This window comes from Lampetra fluviatilis, chromosome 1 (assembly GCF_964198595.1).
Source record: "Lampetra fluviatilis chromosome 1, kcLamFluv1.1, whole genome shotgun sequence".
In the NCBI taxonomy this organism is placed as follows: domain Eukaryota; kingdom Metazoa; phylum Chordata; class Hyperoartia; order Petromyzontiformes; family Petromyzontidae; genus Lampetra; species Lampetra fluviatilis.
Window position 1 is genome coordinate 4,927,937 of NC_136275.1, and position 21,335 is coordinate 4,949,271.

Here is a 21,335-nt window from a genome sequence, read left to right on the forward strand (position 1 = left end):
GAGCTGACATTTTGCACACAGACTCGTTGTGCGTGACGATTTATTTTCGTGAAAATTTTTTTTCCAAAATGTTACACTTTTTAGGATTTTTTTTTAATATTCAATTACCAATTGCTTAATGGTGGCAGGCAATCATCTGACCCATAGGTGGCAGCCATCTCAAGCCAGAGGACGAGAGGACTCTAGCCGCCCGTTTCAAAGACCAATGTGGGCTGGGTTGTGGCCCATTGAACACGCATATAAAGGATTTATAGTGAAAATCTTTGTTTTTACGGGTTAATTTTTTTCCCTCCACATTTAGAATCAACATCACGCGTTAAGAGTATTTGGCTGCTATAAGTTTCCACGTGATAAAAAAACCGTTTCGTTGAGCAATAATTTCGGATGGCCGGTTCGCTTCTGAAAGAGAGCTATAGAGGTCAATCGGCTTTACCCGTTCAAATAAAAATCGTCGAGTTCATAGTTTATTATACATCAGGAGCTCACAACTGAGTCTCACGACTTTTCCCATGGAGGATCTCGCTCGCGTCCTTCTGTGGGAAGTCGACACGCGGGCGCGATCTGGACGGGGGAACGTCTGTGCCCTGCAGTGGGAGTTTTTGATATCGCACGCTTGGAGGCGAAAGGGTTGGTGAATCGCGGACGGATTTGTTAAAATTCGCAAACCCCCGTGGGCCGCTGCTACGCGGCCACGTGACGGCAGCGGAATCGCATTGTGGACCGCGAACCCGTCTGCGCGGACCTCGTGTGAGTCACGGCATTATTGGGGTCATCCAGTTTCCTGCCACGTGGAGCAAACCGGCATTGTCTCAAACATCCCAGTGCCGGACCGTCCCGAGAATGAGCCACGCGATTGAGTGAAACTCTCCTGAATCAATATCACCATTGGCAGTAGGGGTCGGCACGGTTTGGCTCAAACCACCAAACCGCGGTTTGAACCGAACCAAATCGGTTTGGTTTGGCTCTGTTTGAACTGGTTCGGTTTGGTTTGGGGCTACGAAAACCGACTCGGTTTAGCTCGGACAGGGTGGAACCGGCTCAAACTAGTTTGGTTCAAGCCAACTTAAGAGGTTTGGTTTAGCTTAGTTTGGTTTGGTTTTGGTTTGGTTTGGTTCAGTCGTCGCTGGTTTGGTTTGGATTGCTCAATTTGAAACCAGTTTGAGTCGGTTCAAACCGTGCCGACCCCTAATTGGCAGTACTCACTGACATTATTTGCGTACGGTCGAGAGGGTGTTTGGTCTACTCTTCTACGCAGGCCAACGCGAGACCTGCCGATCGACTCTGCCGTGGTGCACCCATTAACACGACCGTCGTGACACCAACAGGGCAGTTTCGCGCACGTGTAAATGTTCGCGCGCAAGGCGAAGCGCGCTTTGGAGAGAGAGCGAGAGAGAGCGAGAGAGATGGGGAGCATAATGAAGGCGATGACGCCGTCAGACGCCTTCTCGCCTCCCCTCGCCACCCCAAATAGGAATTCTCTGGACTCGACTCTCGACTTTGAGAAGTCCCAGACGCCAGGGATGTTTGCGTATCGCGTCTCGCCCACCAGCTTCCCGTCTGCGCTGCGCTCTGCAGCAACGCGTGGCGATCTCTAGCGTGGGCACGCCCTGCGATCACGGCCTCGCTCCTCCTCCTCCTCCTCTCTCTCTTTTTTTACGATCAGTGGAAACAAGAAGATGCTCGGTGTATTCGGCACTTTGTTTCGTTCATCATTTCGTCATTTTTTTTACTTAGCTTTATGTAAACCCCCACCTCTCGCTCACTCTCTCGCTCACTCTCTCGGTCACTCTCTCGCTCACTCTCTCGGTCACTCTCTCGCTCACTCTCTCGGTCACTCTCTCTCTCTCTCTCGCTCTCTCTCTCTCTCGCTCGCTCGCGTCAGTGTCAGCCCTGTTCATATTTGCTGGGCTCGTGAACAGCGTCGGCTCGTCTGAGACTTTATTTGACATTCGCATTCCATTTGGACCGCGCCTGTTCGAGGCTAAACTCGTAATTTCTCCCTCCGCTGTCGCCAGAGTGGCGAGCTGCCTTCCACCTGCTGTTAAATACCACGCTCAATGCCTCCAGCCCTCCTCCCCTGCCCCCACACCTCTGCCTGTAACCCAACCGCCTCGTTCTTAAGACAGGTATAGTATATTGACACGAGGTTTTGGCTGGCTGCCGAACTGCCTGGCTGACTGGATGCTTGGAGAGAGGGAGGGAGGGACACGTCCAGAGGACATGCGCGTTGTTCGTCTCTCTTATATATATCTTCTCGCGATTTCTGCGCAGTGTCTTGTTACGCAGTCGCGTCTATTCGCTATGTAAATCCACATCGTGTTGCGCGTACAGGTCTGTGCATGCCGTTGTTTGTGTATTTAGGCAGTGCCTGTTATAATCCGCTGTTGAACCTCGGGTGTCCGTGGAAAGCAGAGGCTTATGGGTAGAAATCGGCGACACAGAGCGACCCGCACGCTCAAAGGCTCGCCCCTTCCTCGTGCCCTGGATCTTCCCGTCCGTGGGAGGCTCCTCGATTCCCAGACTCGGCTTGGTGACGAGTGGCCGCGTGAACTACCAATTGCCCTTGCCGTTTTAGCCCAGGCACGGTGCGATGGCGATGTGGTTAGAGCACTGCACGATGAACCCAGCTTTTCCGGGAGTTCAATTCCTGGTCGAGGCCAACTAACTAAACTAGCATCAGTGTGCAAGTGACAATAATCGTGAAATCTGAGCCCGTGCTGATGTATGATCAAATGAAGTACGGTCAAACGACACCGCGTGGGGCAATGCCTTCATCAAGCCGTGGTTCGATCGAGGGGCTGTATTGCAGTGCGGGTTGTGTGTGTGTGTTAATTTGCGCGTGTTAGTAGCAGTCGTGTAACTGTTAGCGCACTGCACTACGACCCCGGCAGTACGAGTTAGATTGCCGCTCAACGCCAATAAGAGCGACGATAATCTGAATCGGTAATGGGCATCCCCTAGGTCGACTCAGCCTCAAATGAGTACCTGATGCGGTGTGTAAATATCACCGCGTGGCGTTGGCCACCTTGTGCGCCGTGCCGGCCTTCATAGGTGCTACTCGCTAACAGCACTTGCCCCAATAGTCTGTGTCGGGCTATACGGGGGATCTTTGTCTTTCCTCAAATTTAGCATTCTCAGGAAGAACGTAATCAACCAGATAGGGTGTTGACTGTTATGTTATCCGACTCTCTGTTGTATTACATTACATTTCTAAGTATACTAGATTTGTGTTTCTATTTAATTTATACCTGATGATGATTTCTTGTGTTGCAATAGAAACGTCGTATGCTAGTATTTAATCTAATTTATTATTTTATCTTTATACGTGACTTTACCGAAAGAACCAAATAATAATTCCTGCAGTCACGAAAGCTCCAAATTGAATCTTTGTCTTTGTTTGAAGCACTAAGTGTAATTGGCTCGCAACGCTGTGCTACGAACCCGGGGAACCGCGAGCTCAGTGCCCATCAGCGTTGAATATCTGAACCGGTCCTGGGCTTTCACGAAGGTCGACTCAGCCTTAAACGAATACCTGGTGTGGTCGGTGTGCGTAAACATTACAACAGCGGTCGGCCCGAGCGTGACATCTTCTACTTGCCCCCCTCCCCTCCTCGTGTATCGTGCCCAGCCTTCACAGATGCTCGCTCAAGGCAACTTGCTCCAACAAGTCTGTGAAGGCTATAGGGTGGTGGTTATGGTGGTTATGGTGGTGGTGGGCGGGGGAGGTCTTTACCTTTGTCTTTGTGCATTGCGCAATGCACGTTTATTCCTCCAATAATACATAAAGCATCGAAGGAAACCGAGAAGCGACTTTCACGATCGAGCACGCCACCACTCTCTGCCACCGACCATTTGGTCTCCCACGAAGCTCATGGTCCACCCTAAACCACACGCTTGTCGCCGATATTCAAATATGCTCAAAATGCCCCCCCCCCCAATATATTGCTATAAAAAATTGCGATACTATGTAAATAAAAACAATAATTTGCTAAACCTTGGCCACAATATCTGGACTTGTCTTCATATAAATCAATGCATAGATTTATGTTTATATGATTGTGGTTGTGGTTGTACTTTATTAATCCCTAATCTCTGCCATTACATACAATAAAACAAGAAATGGTAAAAAAAAAACAGAGCAATCTAATACAATACACTATTAGACATTATTGTAAAAAATAAAAAATAAAAGTCCATCCAATGTGTTAGTGAATTTTTTGATATTTTAGACAGAAAAATTTTCAATTTTGCTATTTTTACGGGTTGGGACCCCCAGACACCCTGGAAGATTTGGTCCCCCCCCAATGTTGACTCCATGGCTACGGCTACGGCCTTGCTTGTCGCACAAACCGAACATGTAAAACCCTCCAGTCGTGTCCTACTGCCGTCACCCAGAGCAGAGACCGTGCAACGCGTGACGACGCAATGCCCCGATCCACAAACACCGAGGAGGTGACGTCACAGCGACGATACACTCCTCCTGCTACAACTCGTGACGCGGCCGTCGTTTGGCTTGAGACTGACTACCTGCACGTGACAGTGCAAGTCGTTTGTTCTGCATCTAACAGCAGCAGCAGCAGCAGTACGTAAGAAGAAGACGAAGGAGAGCGATCGTCCACGCTTCGCCGCACACCGGTGTCGCCATCGGGCGTCTTCGATTGGGAGCGGGAAGATTGTGGAGGGGGGGGGGCTGGAGATGGGGGGGGGGGTGGTGGGAGAGGGGGGGGGGGTGGTGGGAGAGGGGGGTGGTGGGAGGGGGGGGAGAGGGGGGGGGGTGGTGGGAGAGGGGGGGTGGTGGGAGGGGGGGGGAGAGGTGGGGTGGTGGGAGAGGGGGGGTGGCGGGAGAGGGGGGTTAGTGAGAGAGGGGGGGTGGGAGAGGGGGGTGGTGGGAGAGGGGGGTGGTGGGAGGGGGGGGAGAGGGGGGGGAGAGGGGGTGGCTGGAGACGGGGGTAGGAGAGGGGCGGGGTGGCTGGAGGGGTAGTGGAAAGAGTGGGGAGTGGGACGAGGGGGGAGTGGGAAAGGAGGGGGGGGTCGTTAGTTCCGTTTAGCACACAAAGAAGAAGAATGAGACACTTTTTCGTGTTTTGTCTTTCACCGAAGTAGTTTCGAGAGCCGCATCACACACGCAGAGAGGGCTACGTGTGCACAAACAAAGCAGGTATACAGCAGGTTACAAACAAATTAGGACTTCCATAATATAGGGGGGGTTTTTTTTGGGAGTTAGATCGCGTAAAAATGAATGTGTCGTTAAACCCGCCACCACCCGACGCAGCCAATTAGTAAGGTTCGTCGCGTAAACTGAACATACCAATTGGGAACTACGTCAGTACTTCCGGTGTGTGTTTGGACGGTAAACACACAACATGAACAACTCGAGTACTGTGACGTTTCGCTCGTGATGACAACAACCAGCTTCATCAGGCGACGAGCTGCAATGTGAAGAAGACCTCCTCTTCCGGTCTTTAATCGAACAATGGTGATGTATTTACACCATTGGATCCGCATTTGCCAGTAAAAAAATTATGATAATTGTTTTTTTTTTACCCTTCCATCTGGCAACAAAACTGACGCATTTTTTTGCATTATGGCTGCAGGTATTGTGGTCTATGCAAACATGACTCCATGTAAAAAAAGGCGTCAGTTTTGTTGCCAGATAGAAGGGTAAAAAAACAATTATCATATTTTTTTACTGGCAAATGAGGTTCCAATGGTGTAAATGCTTACCCCGAGCTCTCATACTCTGATGGTGCATTGTCTTTGAGTTGTGCGCCTTTTAGCATCATCTGGTCCAACCCATGTGAGAATAGGCTCTAAGGAAAGCTGTCTCGGGTGTGGACCAATCAACTTCAATGACAGTGCATACATTATCAGAGTTATGTTTTTTGTTTGCATTATGGCTGCAGGTATTGTGGTCTATGCAAACATGACTCCTTGTAAAAAAGGTGTCAGTTTTGTTGCCAGATAGAAGGGTAAAAAAACAATAATCAATGGTGATGTAATCAATGTTAGCCATGCAGGTGCGAAGACCAGAGGGGGGAGGTTAATGTAGTTATAATTTAGCTGCGTTTTGCTAATTGCCTTTGAATCTCTGCATCTTTTTAAATCCTTTATATTAAGTTAACTTGCTTGCTTGCTTGCGTGCTTACGACCGTGCAAATCTTTCGGTCATGTTTTAACCCACTTCCCGTGATCCAATCGAGCTGACATTTTGCACACAGACTCGTTGTGCGTGACAATTTATTTTCGTAAAAAAATGTTCCAAAATTTTCAACATTTTAGGAATTTTTTTTTATATTTAATTACCAATTGCTTAATGGTGGCAGGCAATCATCTGACCCATAGGTGGCAGCCATCTCAAGCCAGAGGACGAGAGGACTCTAGCCGCCCGTTTCAAAGACCAATGTGGGCTGGGTTGTGGCCCATATAAAGGATTTATAGTGAAAAACTTTGTTTTTACGGGTTAATTTTTTTTTGTTTCGTTTAATTTAACCTATCGTGAACGAAACTACATCACCAGCAATGCTGTTGTTGTTCTCTGCGCTTTGTTGCACCACGAACGACGGCGTCATCGAGCGGGCAGAGCGGTTTAGTCTTAAAAGGCGCGGAGGATCGAGTGTGATCTCGGAAGCTAAGCAAGCTGAGCCTGGTTAGTGGCTGCATGATTGACCACTGGGGCTTGCCAGGCGTTGTAGATGTGGGTTGGGCGCCGAGGTGTTGCCAAGAGATGGCGGCGGTGGTGGTGGTGGTGGGATTAGCCGTGGCTGGGAATCGAACTTAGGTTGCCCTGTTCATAACATGGTTTGCTAACCACTGCGCCACCGCTCCACTCCAAATTAGCAATGGCGATGATGATTATCACAGTGGCCTAATCGCCCTGCCTGTGCGCAAATGCGTTTTATCTCAGAAATCTAAGTGGGTTTTGAGCCTGGTTAGTGGCTGAATGGGTGACTACCGCGGCTTGCCAGGTGTTGTAGGCGTGGGGTGTCCAGGTATGGCCGGAACACGGTAGTGTTTAGGGTCACTCCTCTCGTATCCATGGGGGGTTTTCCCCAGGGATCTTCGGTTTCCTGCCACGGTGGCGAGATGTTAACTACCTCGCCTGGTATACAGGATGTTGTGGGTTCGATCCCGACCCTAACGTCTTTATATTTGGAGTTTGCATGTTCTCCCCGTGGTCGTGTGGATTCCTTTCACATTTAGAGGCATGCGTTTAGAGTATTTGGTTGTTATAAGTGTCCACACGTGCTTGCGAAAAAATAATAAACTAACGGAAATTGACCTTTGGGAGGCCGGATATTGATTACGTGATCATAACTCTCCAAAAGGCAGGCGCAGCATTAACATTCGACATAAGCTGACACGGACACGTTAATACGGACACGGTACTGCTGTACACGCGTTTACGTAATGCATTGCCTCAGCTAGAGAATCAAGTCAACGTTAAACATTGACGGTGACAAGTGCAGTCGAGAATCAATCATGAGCTATGACACCGAGACGCCGCCCCGGATTTTCCCGTATCGGGTGATGCGTGTGTGCGATTCACCGCTAATTTGAATTTCAAGCCAATATTTGATGATGATGACGACGACGATGATGCTACTGGTGACGATGCTGGAAATGCAAATGATGATGCCGGTGATGATAATGGACTGTGGGTTGTATGAGTCTATGGGTTTAAGTGTGAGTTTATGGGTTTGTGTGTGATTATATCAGTTGATGTGTGAGTCCATGAGTGTATGTGTAAATGTATGGATTTATGTGTGAGTCTATGGGTTTATATTTGAGTCTATGGGTCCATGTTTGAGTCTATGATTTTATGTGTGAGTATATGGCTCTGTGTGTGTTTGTACGGATCTCTATATGAGTTTGTGCGTATATGGGTCTCCGTGTGAGTATGTGGGTTTATATGTGAGTGTGTAACTCTGTGAGTCTGCGGGTCTTTATGTGAGCGTATGGGTGCGAGTGTGTGTGTCTCTGTGTGGGAGTGCGTGGGTCTCCGTGTGAGAAAGCGCTGATGATGAAGCCACTGCGTGTGCATTCCACGACTCGTTGAACCCACAGGGAACGCGTTGCTATCACCCGGGGGAGCAGAAACGCCGGCGTGGACTTTGTAGCCGCTTCTCTGGCCGTGTCTCGTTGCCCCGCGCCCTTGCTCCCACGTACAGCACACGTCCAAGCCCCTTTGCCAATCCACTGCTGGGGCAGTTCGACTTCCAACGCCGTGCGGGACGTGGAGGGTCATATGACCATACTTCACCACGCTGGTCAATGGGAGTCTTGGGGGTTCCCGTCGCACCTCTCGTCACACCCCCCCCCCCTTCCACCCCCCCGCGAGGAGCAAATCATCCAATCAGCGGAGAGCTCCAACTCTTCGGAGTCCCCGGCCTCAAGCACGGAACTCAATAAATAAATGCGGGTTTTGCGAACTTGGAGAGCGTAGAGTCACATTATAGCAATGGGGGCAAGCTGCACGGCACTCTGCTGCCCAGAGCGTCGGCCCGCAGCGTTGTGCCAATGAGAGCGGTGCTCTTCATTGCAAGACCCCCGGGGGTCACTGTCGCGGCCCCTGGTGGTATCTCGTGCGGCTCCCAAACATCATCGTGCTGCTGTCAAACCCCCAATGGTGTCAAATGTGCGGCGGCCCTCACCAACGATCAGAGGTGTGGACTCGAGTCATGTGACTTGGACTCGAGTCAGACTCGAGTCATGAATTTGATGACTTGCGACTCGACTTGGACTTGCATAACAATGACTTTGTCCCACCTATGAGATGTGGACTCGAGTCATGTGACTTGGACTCGAGTCAGACTCGAGTCATGAATTTGATGACTTGCGACTCGACTTGGACTTGCATAACAATGACTTTGTCCCACCTATGAGATGTGGACTCGAGTCATGTGACTTGGACTCGAGTCAGACTCGAGTCATGAATTTGATGACTTGCGACTCGACTTGGACTTGCATAACAATGACTTTGTCCCACCTATGAGATGTGGACTCGAGTCATGTGACTTGGACTCGAGTCAGACTCGAGTCATGAATTTGATGACTTGCGACTCGACTTGGACTTGCATAACAATGACTTTGTCCCACCTATGAGATGTGGACTCGAGTCATGTGACTTGGACTCGAGTCAGACTCGAGTCATGAATTTGATGACTTGCGACTCGACTTGGACTTGCATAACAATGACTTTGTCCCACCTATGAGATGTGGACTCGAGTCATGTGACTTGGACTCGAGTCAGACTCGAGTCATGAATTTGATGACTTGCGACTCGACTTGGACTTGCATAACAATGACTTTGTCCCACCTATGAGATGTGGACTCGAGTCATGTGACTTGGACTCGAGTCAGACTCGAGTCATGAATTTGATGACTTGCGACTCGACTTGGACTTGCATAACAATGACTTTGTCCCACCTATGAGATGTGGACTCGAGTCATGTGACTTGGACTCGAGTCAGACTCGAGTCATGAATTTGATGACTTGCGACTCGACTTGGACTTGCATAACAATGACTTTGTCCCACCTCTGCCAACGATGATGTCTCATTGCCGAAAGTGGGCCCCCCCCCCCCCTCTGAAAACTAGTGAACAACACCGCATTAGTAGAGACTCGCGTTTGTCAAGTGAAGTTTCATTCGCATGGGAACTTTGAATTAATTGGACATGGTTGATGCTTGCTTGATGTACTGGACAAGTTAGCAAATTAAGTCCTGCACCCTATGCGTCTTTCGGGAAGAATCGGGTGCACTCGCCCACGCTCAGTAATGGATCTGGCCAAACATTCCTAATGCAGGACCCTCCTGAACAGTGTCTTTCCAGCAGGCGTCTTCACTCAGTGGGACGTCATTGGTTCTCGTCTGCTGCCCCTATTGCTCGCCCCCCCCCACCCTCTGCGTCTCCCAGTCACCGTTAAACTCCGGGCTCAAGACCCGCATCATCTCCTCTGCCTACAGCAGTGCCTGACCCTCTCTAAAAAAGTCAAAAAGCCTGCCCACTGTTTTCGTACAGGGTCTTGAGATGCAGTGTCATTTATACGCTACATACATCCACAGTTTGATTTGTAACTGAAAATTGCAGCTTTTACATTAGTATCAAGCCCGTGAATGACACATATCAACACATATCAACAGAATCGTTTTTTTAGACTGCAGGAATCCAATGAGCCTTGAACCTCTTACTCACAGATGTCACGTCACTCATACGCTGTGTTTGCCAGCTGCTGTTATTGGGAAGGCCTGTGATCACAATGCCTGCAATGCGCCCGATCTCTTCAGATGTCGGAAGCTAAGCTGGTTTGAGCCTGGTGATCGCCATACATTATGAACACGTGGTGTAGGCGGTGATGGCTGACTGCCTGTGATCCAGCACTGTGGAAGAAGCAGCGAGGGTTAGTGGATCACCGCGCTGATGGTGTGAAACTCCCTTCCCGTGGGCATCGAGGAGGAGCCGTACCCAGGCTCTCCAGGAGAAGGCCGTACAGCGAGTGGACTAATCGCCATATGTTTCCATCTGTACGGGGATAGAGTTTTGCTCCGTCGCGCGCACATGCTTTTTCTCCAGGTGCTCTGGTTTCATCCCCCACGTGTATAACAAACACTCATCATCGTTATTTGGGTGAAAACATATTTCATTAAAAAAAAAAAACAATTTGGCAGCAGGACCCTTTTTGAAATAATAGTCCTACGACCAAGTGTGGCTCTCCTGGATAAATAAGTAAAACCAATAAAAATGCTCCAACGTCTACGCTACCAGACTTCACCAACCCACGCGGAGCAAAGTGGTGAAGTATGGTCAAACATCCCCCGCGAGCCGCACGGCGTGGCGAGGCCCCGGACAAAGGCGCTGCGTACATTGGAGGGGACCGCTCCGTGAGTTGCAGGATTGCCGTGAAAACGGGCTCGCAATTTAGACTCCCTCGATATCAACGCAAATCGCCATCGTAAAACGCCGAGTGTAAATCACGCACTCGGTTCTGCTGAACACATCGCCGTCCGCCTGGCAGCTGCTGTTCTTCGGGAAGATTTGCGCGGTTGGCTACGTACGGTGCGAAAGAAGTTTGACGTGCATACACACGGGGGGGGGGGCGGAATGGGGGGTGCCTGGAGGCGGTGACCATGTGTGCTGTTACAAGCTTCCAATAATAACTCCTAACAACCACGACTGCACATTTCGACTTAAAGCTTTCGTGACTGCAGGGATTCATCTTCTTGGTTCTTTCGGTAAAGTCACGTATAAGGGAAGTAATACAATAATAAAAATAAAACATAATTAAATAATTCTCACGACGTTTCGGCCACAACGCAACCAAGAAGATACGACTGCACATTTAATGATGGCGCTGTGTGTTGCTGGCCGCTTGACGTTTTCCCCCCACCCCCTCCGCCCCCCCCCCTCCGCCTCCTCCACACCCCCTCCGCCCCCTCCTCCCCCCCGCCACCCCCTCCGCCCCCTCCGCCCCCCCCCCCTCCGCCCCCTTTGCCCCACAGGCTGCCCTGGAGAGTGGGACCGATTGATATGCCTCCCGCCAGCAGCGCTGGGGGAGTCGGTGAACCTCACTTGCCCCGACATCCCCATCTTCACAAAGAGGGGTGCGGCGCGCATGAGGTTACCACTACGTCCCGGTTCGTCCGGGACAGTCCCCCCCGGTGGTTTCAGAAAGACTGCTTGCTACCTTCCCCCGACGAAGATCTGTTTTGAAAGTCAAGATTTTATCGCCGGTTCTCATACGTCTGGCTCCATCCATAGTCGACTCTAGAAGCGGGCTAAAGGGCGGGGCTATCCGAACAGTGGGCGGAGTTACCTGGATGGGCCGGGCTACGTGGGTGGGCGGGGCTACCCGGGTAATGGGAGGGGCTACCAGGGTAATGGGCGGGGCTATCTGGGTAATGGGCGGGGCTACTTGGGTAATGGGCGGGGCTACCTGGGTAGTGGGCGGGGTTATCTGCGTAGTGGGAGGGGCTGCCCGCCCACCTTGTGATGAGCCTCCAAGAAACGTGGCGGCAGCCTTAGTTGAGCAGCCATTTCTCCTGCCTCCAGTTATTTGTGGATAACAAACTCCACCTGTACACTTCCTCCTCAGCCACCAGACACGAACCGACACTGCGAGCATGATCTGTCACCACGGTTCGATTACCTATGATGTCCTCAGACGCCCCCCCACCCACCCCTCCACCCACCCGCACCCTCCCTCATCCATCCTACCCTCCACAGCACAAAGTCAATTAATCAGACCAGAAATTGGTACCGCCCGCCTGAGGTGGCAAAACGTTAGTGCTCCTGTTTTAATATTGCCATTAAAAATGCATTACTGGATGTAATAGCCTTTTCAGTAAATCATCGGCAGCAGCAGCAGCAGTTTTGTCATCAATATTATCAGTAGCTGTTTCATCAACAACAGCATTATCAGCAGCAGCAGCAGCTACACTAAGGAAACAAATGTGGCCATGGGTGGTCCTGACCACACCAACCCTAAAGGACCTTTGTCAGCCTTAATCATCATCAGAATCATCAATCATCATCATTAGACGCTGCCTATCCACTGCTGGGTGAAGTAAGGCCTCTTCTCACGCGCTCGCCATCACTCACGGCCTCATAAAGCCACAATCCATCTCGCTCCTGCGCGCCAGCTGATCCGATTGCTCCATCTCCGCTGCTATCGTACCCTCTTGGGCATTCAGTAGCCTCCACAAGTAAATCTCATCTCGGGTTGATCATCGCGATCCATGCATGGACAGAGAGCCCGTCGGTGTCATTTGTTTCCATGTTCCTCTCTGTATTGTGACAGTGTGCTCAAGTAGTTCCACCTCGTTCTGGCAACAATCTCTTAAGTCGTCGTCGTCAAGCGATTCTCTGTTAAGTCTTCCTCTCTTTCCAGTTCCTTGTATTTTTCCGAACAGCACACGTTGAATTCTCCTGTTGTTGTCCATCACTGCCTGCATCACCAGGTCTTGTTCTGTATGCAACCTTTATTATGCTTTTACGTTGGTCACTCTTTGGGTCAAGCTTAGATGCAGTATCCTTCTGTAGCAATGCATCTAAGGTTAGAGACGTTTAAAGCAAGAAGAAGAAAAACAATACTAAGGCGCTAAGATGTGCAACATCAGTTATCAACTCAACATTGACCACCAAAGCAGAAAACTCACGAAACACTCTAACCTAACCGCTCATCCACTCCCTCTCCTAAACGTCCTCCGCCACTCGTCATTCATGACCAAGTCACCCTGGACGTGACTCTCTCACAAGCTTAGCAGGTTGGAGCCTGGTGAACACTTGGATGAGAGAAGAGACTATCAGGGAATACCACGTGTTGTAGGTCAACGCTGCCCGGTTGAAGTATAGGAAGTCGCAGCATAGCAAGGTCGGTTCGTGAGCTCCGTCCAAACAGAACTTGTTATTCAAGTGACACCCCCCCCCCCCCCCCCGAATGCGCCGTGGTTTTTTTTCCTCCCACACGAAGCCAAACCCCCTCGCTTTTTTTTACGGAACAGGCCAAACATCGCAATGCGGGAAAACTCTCCTGACAAAACGAGTCTTGAGACTTTACTGCGTATACGAAGCGCAATAGTAATTACAACGTCAAAGTCCTCTTTGAACGCGACACGTTCCGTGCGCTACTGGAATTGCGCGCTTAGCTTCCCCGTGGGATGAGTGTTTTACTCCGCTCTTCGTGAGGAATCGAATGGGGAGGCTCGTGGTTGAACGTGGGACGTTATCCCTGCGCGTTTTGGCAGCGGCTTCTGAGCATGGAATGGTCGCGCCAGAGGTCGCAAACGGGTTTTGATTCCTTACCCGTACCCGGCCGCACCAGGGTCGCAAACGGGTACCCGTACCCGGCCGTACCCGTACCCTACCCGTACCCGGCCGGGTACGGGTAGGGTACGGGTATTGGGTACCTGATTGCGACCTCTGGGATGAAGCCATGTTGCAGGCGCGGGTGGGTTGATTCTATGAACTTGAATTGTGAGAATAGACAAGACGTTGGGAAATGAGTGACAAACGGTTACTCACCAGTGACTCACGGTCTACCCGTACCCGTACCCGGCCGCACCAGGGTCGCAAACGGGTACCCTACCCGGCCGGGTACGGGTAGCCGGGTATCGGTTAGGGTACGGGTATCGGGTACCCGGTTGCGACCTCTGGGTCGCTCACATTCGAGACGATTGTCGCCAAGGTTATTCACGCGCCTCGCCACTAACGAGCGACCCACGAGAGGCTGATCTGCCCCCAGCGTCTGACAGTTCAAGCAGAGTCTGACTCTGCTGATGAGACACTGCACGCTGAAACCGGGCCTTGCTTATAAATAGCTGATCGTTCAACCGGCACTGGTTCAAACAAGCCTGGCTCTGCTGATGAGACACCGATTGTTAAATAGATGTGTAAACATACTTTTATATGGTTTATGTTGAGAGACAGATACGTGAATGAGAGATGAAGTCTGATAATTATTCATACGTAGTTACGAGTGTGTGTCTCTCCAGCGCTGCCGCGGTGGTCCACTTTCTGCCCCACCTCCTTCCCCCCCCCCTTCTCTCTCCGCCTCCCCCCTTCTGCCGAGGCCTACTATATAACCTCGTGCCACGGCAGATCTCTCGCCTACTTCAGACGTTTTTTCTTGCTGTGGTTGTCCCACCTGATGACGATTGCTTGTGTTGCGATCGAAACATCGTGATCTATTTACACTGGTCAACAAAAAAAAACATTTTTTCTGGCCTGGACTTTTGCAGCTGTTTTAGACTAATTTCAGGGTGCTGATTCCAAATCTGATCTCAGATTTGCTCTATCACATCTCATTTTATGCTATCGGCATACCCCATTTTAATTGATTTTACCCGAAATTAACTCTGTCACTTATGATTGCAAGTTGTTGCGAGTCAGTGACTGCTTTAGTGTTAAAATATGATGCTGTATTTTTAGGATAGTGTGTTTATAATATAATTTTATGTGGATATCCACATTTATTTAATATTTTTCTTCTGCAGTTTTTTATTGAAAATGCAATATTTGATATCTCAAAAACCTGATGTGATTGACAAAAACTGATGCCAGATTTGGAATCAACACCCCAAAATTACCTTAAAACCGTTGGAATACCTTATGGCAGAAAAAGTGTGTTGACCAGTGTTATTTTTCTACCTACGTGACTTTACCGAAAGAACCAAAGAGTAAGCTAATTTCTCACATTGACATCACTAGCCCTTCCCACTTCTTTTATGACCCTTGGGCTACACCCATTTTAGACCTTTAAAACAGTCTGCCTCAGCAGCGTTCCCTCTTCTTTTTCCCTCCTGATGACGATCGCTTGTGTTGTTATCAAAACGTCGTTTTTTTGGTTTATTTTATTTTTATTAATTTGAACCCATCTACGTGACTTTACCGAAAGACCCAAATAATATTGGCTACATCAAGAAATTAGAACCGCTAAATATATGCCATCTGAGGGTGGTACCGACAAGTGAAACATTTGGGCTCGTGGGAGAGAGAGGTTGGGTGAACGCGGTGTGTCTATGATCAAATGCGAAGAGCGATCGTGTAGTGAGTGAATGGTTAGCGTACTGCGCTACTAATACGGAGTTCAATTCCCTCTCACAGCTAACATAGCTGCCAAATCGAGACTGTGTCTGTGTGAGATTGTGTGCGAGTGTGGTTGTGTTTCCTGGTGTGTGTCTGTATGGCCCAGTGTGTGTGGGGGGGGTGTGTGGAGCGGTGACGCAGTGGTTAGCGTGCAGCACCACGAATCCAGCAAACCCCAGTTCGATGTACGCTCACGGCTAACTCCCAGTAACAATTATCCAAAACCGGTCCTGGGCCTCCCCTTAGGCCGACTCAGCCTGAAATGCCTACCTGATGCGGCGTGTCAACATCAGCAATGGGGGGAAAACAAAGGCGGCCGGGCGTGGTATTGGTCACGCCCACCACCCTTCTCGTGTGCCATGCGGGCCTTCATAGGTGCCGACTCGCTAAAAGCACTTGCCCCAACGGTCCGTTAAAGGCTATACACGGAGACGGGGGTCTTTGTCTTTGCTCTCCGCGCGCAGGTGTGGTGACGCACACGTGCACGCGCGACGGATGGGACGATCCGCAGCCATCCTACATCCACGCGTGCGGCTACGTCTTCCATAACGAGGAAGGGCCCGACCGGGTGAGTACCCAGACTCTCACCCCCAGGTCCCTCCGTGGCAGAGCGCGAGAGAGAAAGGGAGGGAGCGCACACAGCCTCACTGGCAACTCCTCGCGATGAATCGAAACCACGGATCCTGAATCGCCGCCGACGCCGCCGCAACGAGGACGTCGAATGTAGCTACGCAGTGCTGAGCCTGGTGGATATAATCGGATGCCAGGTGTTGTCCGTAGGGCCGTCCATTGGGTCGCTGTCATTGGGGCCGTTGAGTGGGCCCTTGGTGGGCAAGGGTGCAGTTGTTGAGTCTGTCATCCGTTGGTTGCTCCACTCCACAGCCGCAAGTGGAAGTCTGTCGTTTATACTCCACAGTGGTTTAACATCCGTCCACACGCATCGTTCTCTGCCTTCGTTATCTTTATTTAGCTCGGAGCACTCAATGTTGATGATGTTGACGATGTTGATGCTAATTGCAGATGCGCCAGTTGTTCGAGGTTTGTTGCGCCTAGTTTTAACGAGCCACGCAACTCGAGTTGAACTCGAGTTGCCACCTCGGTAGCGAAGGTCCCATATTCCCTTTTTTTATCGACCGCAACTATTTGGGCCGCGATCCAAATGAATGATCCCCCCCCCTGCACGTCGGGACTTGCGCCAAGTCAACATTTGTCAACAAAATGTGACCGTCACAGGTGCTGCAGGTGGCATGAACGTGGCATTTTACGTCTGGGTGTAAAATTGTACGTTTAATGTTGTCAGCTACGTGGTCTGGATTTATTTCCGGGCAACGCGCCCGTTGGCCCGTCTCAAAGAGTCAAACGAACCACCTACACGATCGTGGCAACGCCACGGGAATGGGTTACCAACTCGATTTGCATCTTTGCCCTTTGATTGATGGGAGACATCGAACCAAATCAGACCAACTCGAGTGGTCTCAGGTTAACTGTTCCACGAAAACGATATAGAGATGCGCCCACAAAGACAAACACTGTGAGTGAGCACCTCACGAAAACCGGCACTGTGCACGAGGGGGTGCCGTGCCAGCATCACGCCCGACCGCCTTTGTCTCCCCAGTGGCGATGTTTACACTAGGGACTAATTGAGACTGATTCGATCTAAAATAGCCCAGGGCCGGTTCAGATACTCGTTACAGGTCGCCGGGTTCGTACCGCAGCGCGCTAACCGCTGCACTACCGTTCCCCCCACACACACAGCGATACACCCAAGCAGACCTGCCGTGCGGGGAGGTGATGTGCGGTGAGGTGTGTGGCAGGGCGGTGTGGTGACGTGAGGTGTGTTTGTTTGTGTTCTTGTGTTCGCAGCAAACTGACTACATGACGCTAAAGACAGCGTACACTGTGGGCTACAGCTCATCCCTCACGTCTCTGGCCCTCGCCATGCTCATCCTCTGTCTCTTTCGGTGAGTGTCCATGAACGTTGGGCAGCCCCCATCAGTATCATCATCAGCATCACCAGCATCATCATCGTCAGTCGCATCACCAGCACCATCATCAGCATCACCAGCATCATCAGCATCCGTAGCATCACAAGCATCATCAGCAGCATCACCAGCATCATTCATGTACATCACCAGCATCATCAGCATCATCAGCATCATCAGCAGCATTAGCATCATCAGCATCATCAGCATCATCAGCAGCATCAGCATCATCAGCATCACCAGCATCATCGGCTGCTCGCTCCGGCCACAAAACACTGATAATAATTCACGCAGAAAACTTTCGTAGCCAATTCCAGTTTCCCGTCAACTCGAGTCTTGGGAGAAATGAAGCCAACTTAGGCAACAACTTCGAGTCGACTCAAGTTGGCTGTCCCGTGGAAACGCGGTGAAGAATTCTCAATGGATTGATGACGATTTGTTGATTAAATGGGGGCGGGGGGGGGTGTAGAGGCGGTTAGGGTCAGGTATCTTTGCACACGGTGCTTGTGACAGGTCAGATGCACACCGAGGCCACGTGAGGTGTCGAAGGCGCACGCCGACAGGTCACGGGACAGACCCAGGCGCCGTGAATTGACTGACTGAGATGACTGGCAGATGCATGGGCACAATGACAAAGATCCCCCGTATAGCCTGTTGGGGCAAGTGCTGTTCGCAAGCAGCACCTGTGGAGGCCGGCACGGCACACGAAGGGGGTGGGTGACCAGCACCACACCCGGCCGCCTTTGTCTCCCGAGTGGCGATGTTTACACACGGCACCAGGTACTCACAATCAAATACGAACGAGAGAGTTGGACAGTGCATGTGCCTACTTGTGCGTGCATGTGCGTGTTTGTGCGCGCGCCCAGCAAGCTGCGCTGCACGCGCAACTACATCCACATGCACCTGTTCGCCTCGTTCATGCTGCGCGCCATCTTCGTGTTCATCAAGGACAGGGTCCTCTTCACGGGCGAAGCCATCGACAACTGCGCCCCTGCGCCGGTGAGCAAACGCGCTTTCCTCTCCCCACTCTACCCTCTACCCACTCTACCCTCTACCCACTCTACCCTCTACCCACTCTACCCACTCTCCCCCCTCTCCCGGCTCTCTGCGGCTATCACGGCCCTCCGTGGTTTCTGCGCCTTGAAACCGTCGACCCGAGTTCGATTCCCAACATCCGTGGAGAGTGATGTATGAATTGTCTCGGGTCTGCCAGAAGTCTACGGAGCCTTCAATGCGTAGCACGTGGTGCGGTGCGTGAACATCGGAAATAGGGAGACAAAGGCGGCCGGGCGGGCGTAGTGCTGGCCACCCCCCCCCCTCCCTCGTGCGCCGTGCCCGGCTACTCGCGAACACCGCTTGCCCCAAAAGTCTGCTCAGGACATACGGCACTTGGAGGGGGGGGGATCTTTGTCTTGGAGACTCTGTGTGTAGGGAGCGGCGGTGCTCGTGAGCAGCGCTAGGACCGTGCGGGCCGCGCGGGAAGGGATCTGTGTCAGGCGCGGATGCGTGCAGAGCGATGTCGCCTTCTCTCGGGGGGGGGGGGGGGGGTGATTGTGTTTTGTTGAAAGCTTCCACGTGGTCGTCACGCTTTCATTAAAACGCAGCCACTGCTGCAGCCGTCTCGTTTCCCCGGGCCGAGTTGAATTCTCCCCCCAGGGCGCCCGCCTCTGCACGGGCGCTCGTTAAAGCGCATTCGTACCGCACAAACGCCGCTATTTATTCCGTGCTGCCACGGAAGACGCGATCCATTAATCCCGTGTGCAGGCAATTGCGTCGTAAATTCACTTCCATGCACTTCGGCGTGCATGTGTGTGCGTGCGTGCGTGTGTTTGTGTGTTTAATTTTCGTTCGGGTACGCGTCAGTCCTGTTTAATGTTCCGCGGGGTTTATCGTTGAATCTCAATGTGATAATTAATCCAGGGGAAAGCGCAGATTAAGACATATGTACCAGGGCGGTCCTGCATCGGGATGTTTGGTCCGTTTTTTATATTAATAAAGAATGAGCTGTTTGCTTAGCGTGTGAGGGAACCGGAGAAAACCGAAACACACGAGGAAATAACACTCACAAGATCCGCACAGATGTGTTCACGAACCCCCCAATCTGCTGTACTGCCACCTATTGACCAGCTCCTTCCAATCCCAGAGAAAATGCAATTGGCGATCCTCCGCTTAATCACACTCGGCGCACTATTCATCACGTGAGACACACACACACGCACATACACACACATCACACTCTACGTCACGTGGGACCTATTTACCAATCATCGGGCGCGTGCGGCGTGTAACGACTTAATTTGTGTTCGGACACGATTGGTAAAGGTGGAAAATCTGGGAAATTCCACTACGGCGGTCTGCTCAGGGTTTTAGCGGGTTGCGCTCCACTGTTCCGTTGAGCGAATGACGTTCCTGCAAGAGCTCCCGGCACGAGGAGAAAAACGTCGGGCCTCGTGCCGAATGACACGCGGTGTCACACGCGGAATGTGTGTGAACCACTGGAACGCGAGGAAACGTGACGCTCGGGCACGGGCGTCAGGTCGGCCCACGCCTCGTCTCGGCCTCACAGCTGTCAGTTAAAAAACAAACCCAAAAAAAACAATATTTAGATTTTACCAGGTAAGGCCCGCTGAGCTGTATAGTTATTTTTAAGCAGCGACCTGGCCACAGATTACACACAGCTCAACGAAGTGGGCTCATCGTGAACAATCCACGCGACCACGCGGAGAGAGACATGCACACTTCAAATGTTACTCGCGTCAGGGTCGGGATGAAATCCCACATCCTCCTGAATACCAGACGAGGTAGTCAACGTCTCGCCACCGCGGCGGCGAGCCGTGGCTGTCACGTCATCTGGGAAGCCGTCCAGCCGAGAGCGCATGTTGGGAAATGATCGGTCCAAGGGGTAATGAAGTTCGTTGCGAACGGAGGTTATGCTGTGTCAATATTGTATTGACATTCATAGTAAATGGTGCTGGCTGGCCCACGCGTGTGGCAATAGACGTTGTGTACACGCACGTGCGTCCGTGTGTGTGTGTGTGTAGGTGTGATTAAGGTGCTCGCTAACAGCATTTGCCCCAACAATGTGTTATGGCTATATGGGGGAAGGGGGGGGGTTGTCTTCGTATGTTGGTGTTGCCCTGATTGGATGTGTGTATGACTGCCTTGGCGCGGTGCATAAACACCAGCACTGGGGAGACAAAGGCGGTCGGGCGAACAGCACTTACCCCGCCAGTCTGTCAAGGCTATACGGAGGATATTTGTCTTTGGATTTTTTGGCGCCCCGAGTGCAGTTCCCGCTTGGACTGGCCTGCCTACAATCCATCCAGGGTCTAATCAGACTGGATTGTGCAAGGCGCTCGCAGACGCTTGATGTATCTGGACACATTTCCTCCAGTGAGCTTCTTCGACAGGCGAGGTTGCGTTGGCTGCGTCATGAAGCATGCATGCATGCCCAGGACGCTTCCATTTTGCTAAGCACTGTATGATCTGGAACATAGATGGACCGATTGATTATGGGGGGACCTCGGAATGAGTGCAGTTGCCTATGACTAGCACCAGCAATGCCAAGATCAGGCTCTGTGGAGGAGGGTGATGAAGGACATTCACTTGGCATTTGGAGGCAGCCACCGTCCAGCAACAATGGAAGGTGGAGAAGCGACGCTCACAACAACGAGCAGAGCGCCGGGCGGCTAAAACAAAGCAAGTTGGCACGGTACGGGGCACAGCTGATGCATCTGCCAGTCATCTCAGTCAGCCAACCCATGGCACCTG

The 21,335-nt window shown here is 51.3% G+C and overlaps 1 protein-coding gene across 4 annotated transcripts in view; it reads left to right on the forward strand.

Moving 5' to 3' along the window:
• LOC144955621 (vasoactive intestinal polypeptide receptor-like) overlaps positions 1-21,335 on the forward strand; it is a 45,089-nt gene that overhangs the window by 3,964 nt on the left and 19,790 nt on the right. For 3 of the 4 annotated variants that reach the window (XM_078885820.1, XM_078885871.1, XM_078885907.1), the window contains exons 3-6: positions 11,499-11,600; positions 16,047-16,150; positions 17,446-17,543; positions 18,431-18,563. In XM_078885820.1, coding sequence (XP_078741946.1) covers positions 11,499-11,600; positions 16,047-16,150; positions 17,446-17,543; positions 18,431-18,563 — 437 coding nt within the window. The remainder of the gene's footprint in view (positions 1-11,498; positions 11,601-16,046; positions 16,151-17,445; positions 17,544-18,430; positions 18,564-21,335) is intronic. The other variant, XM_078885916.1, reaches the window with a different exon arrangement.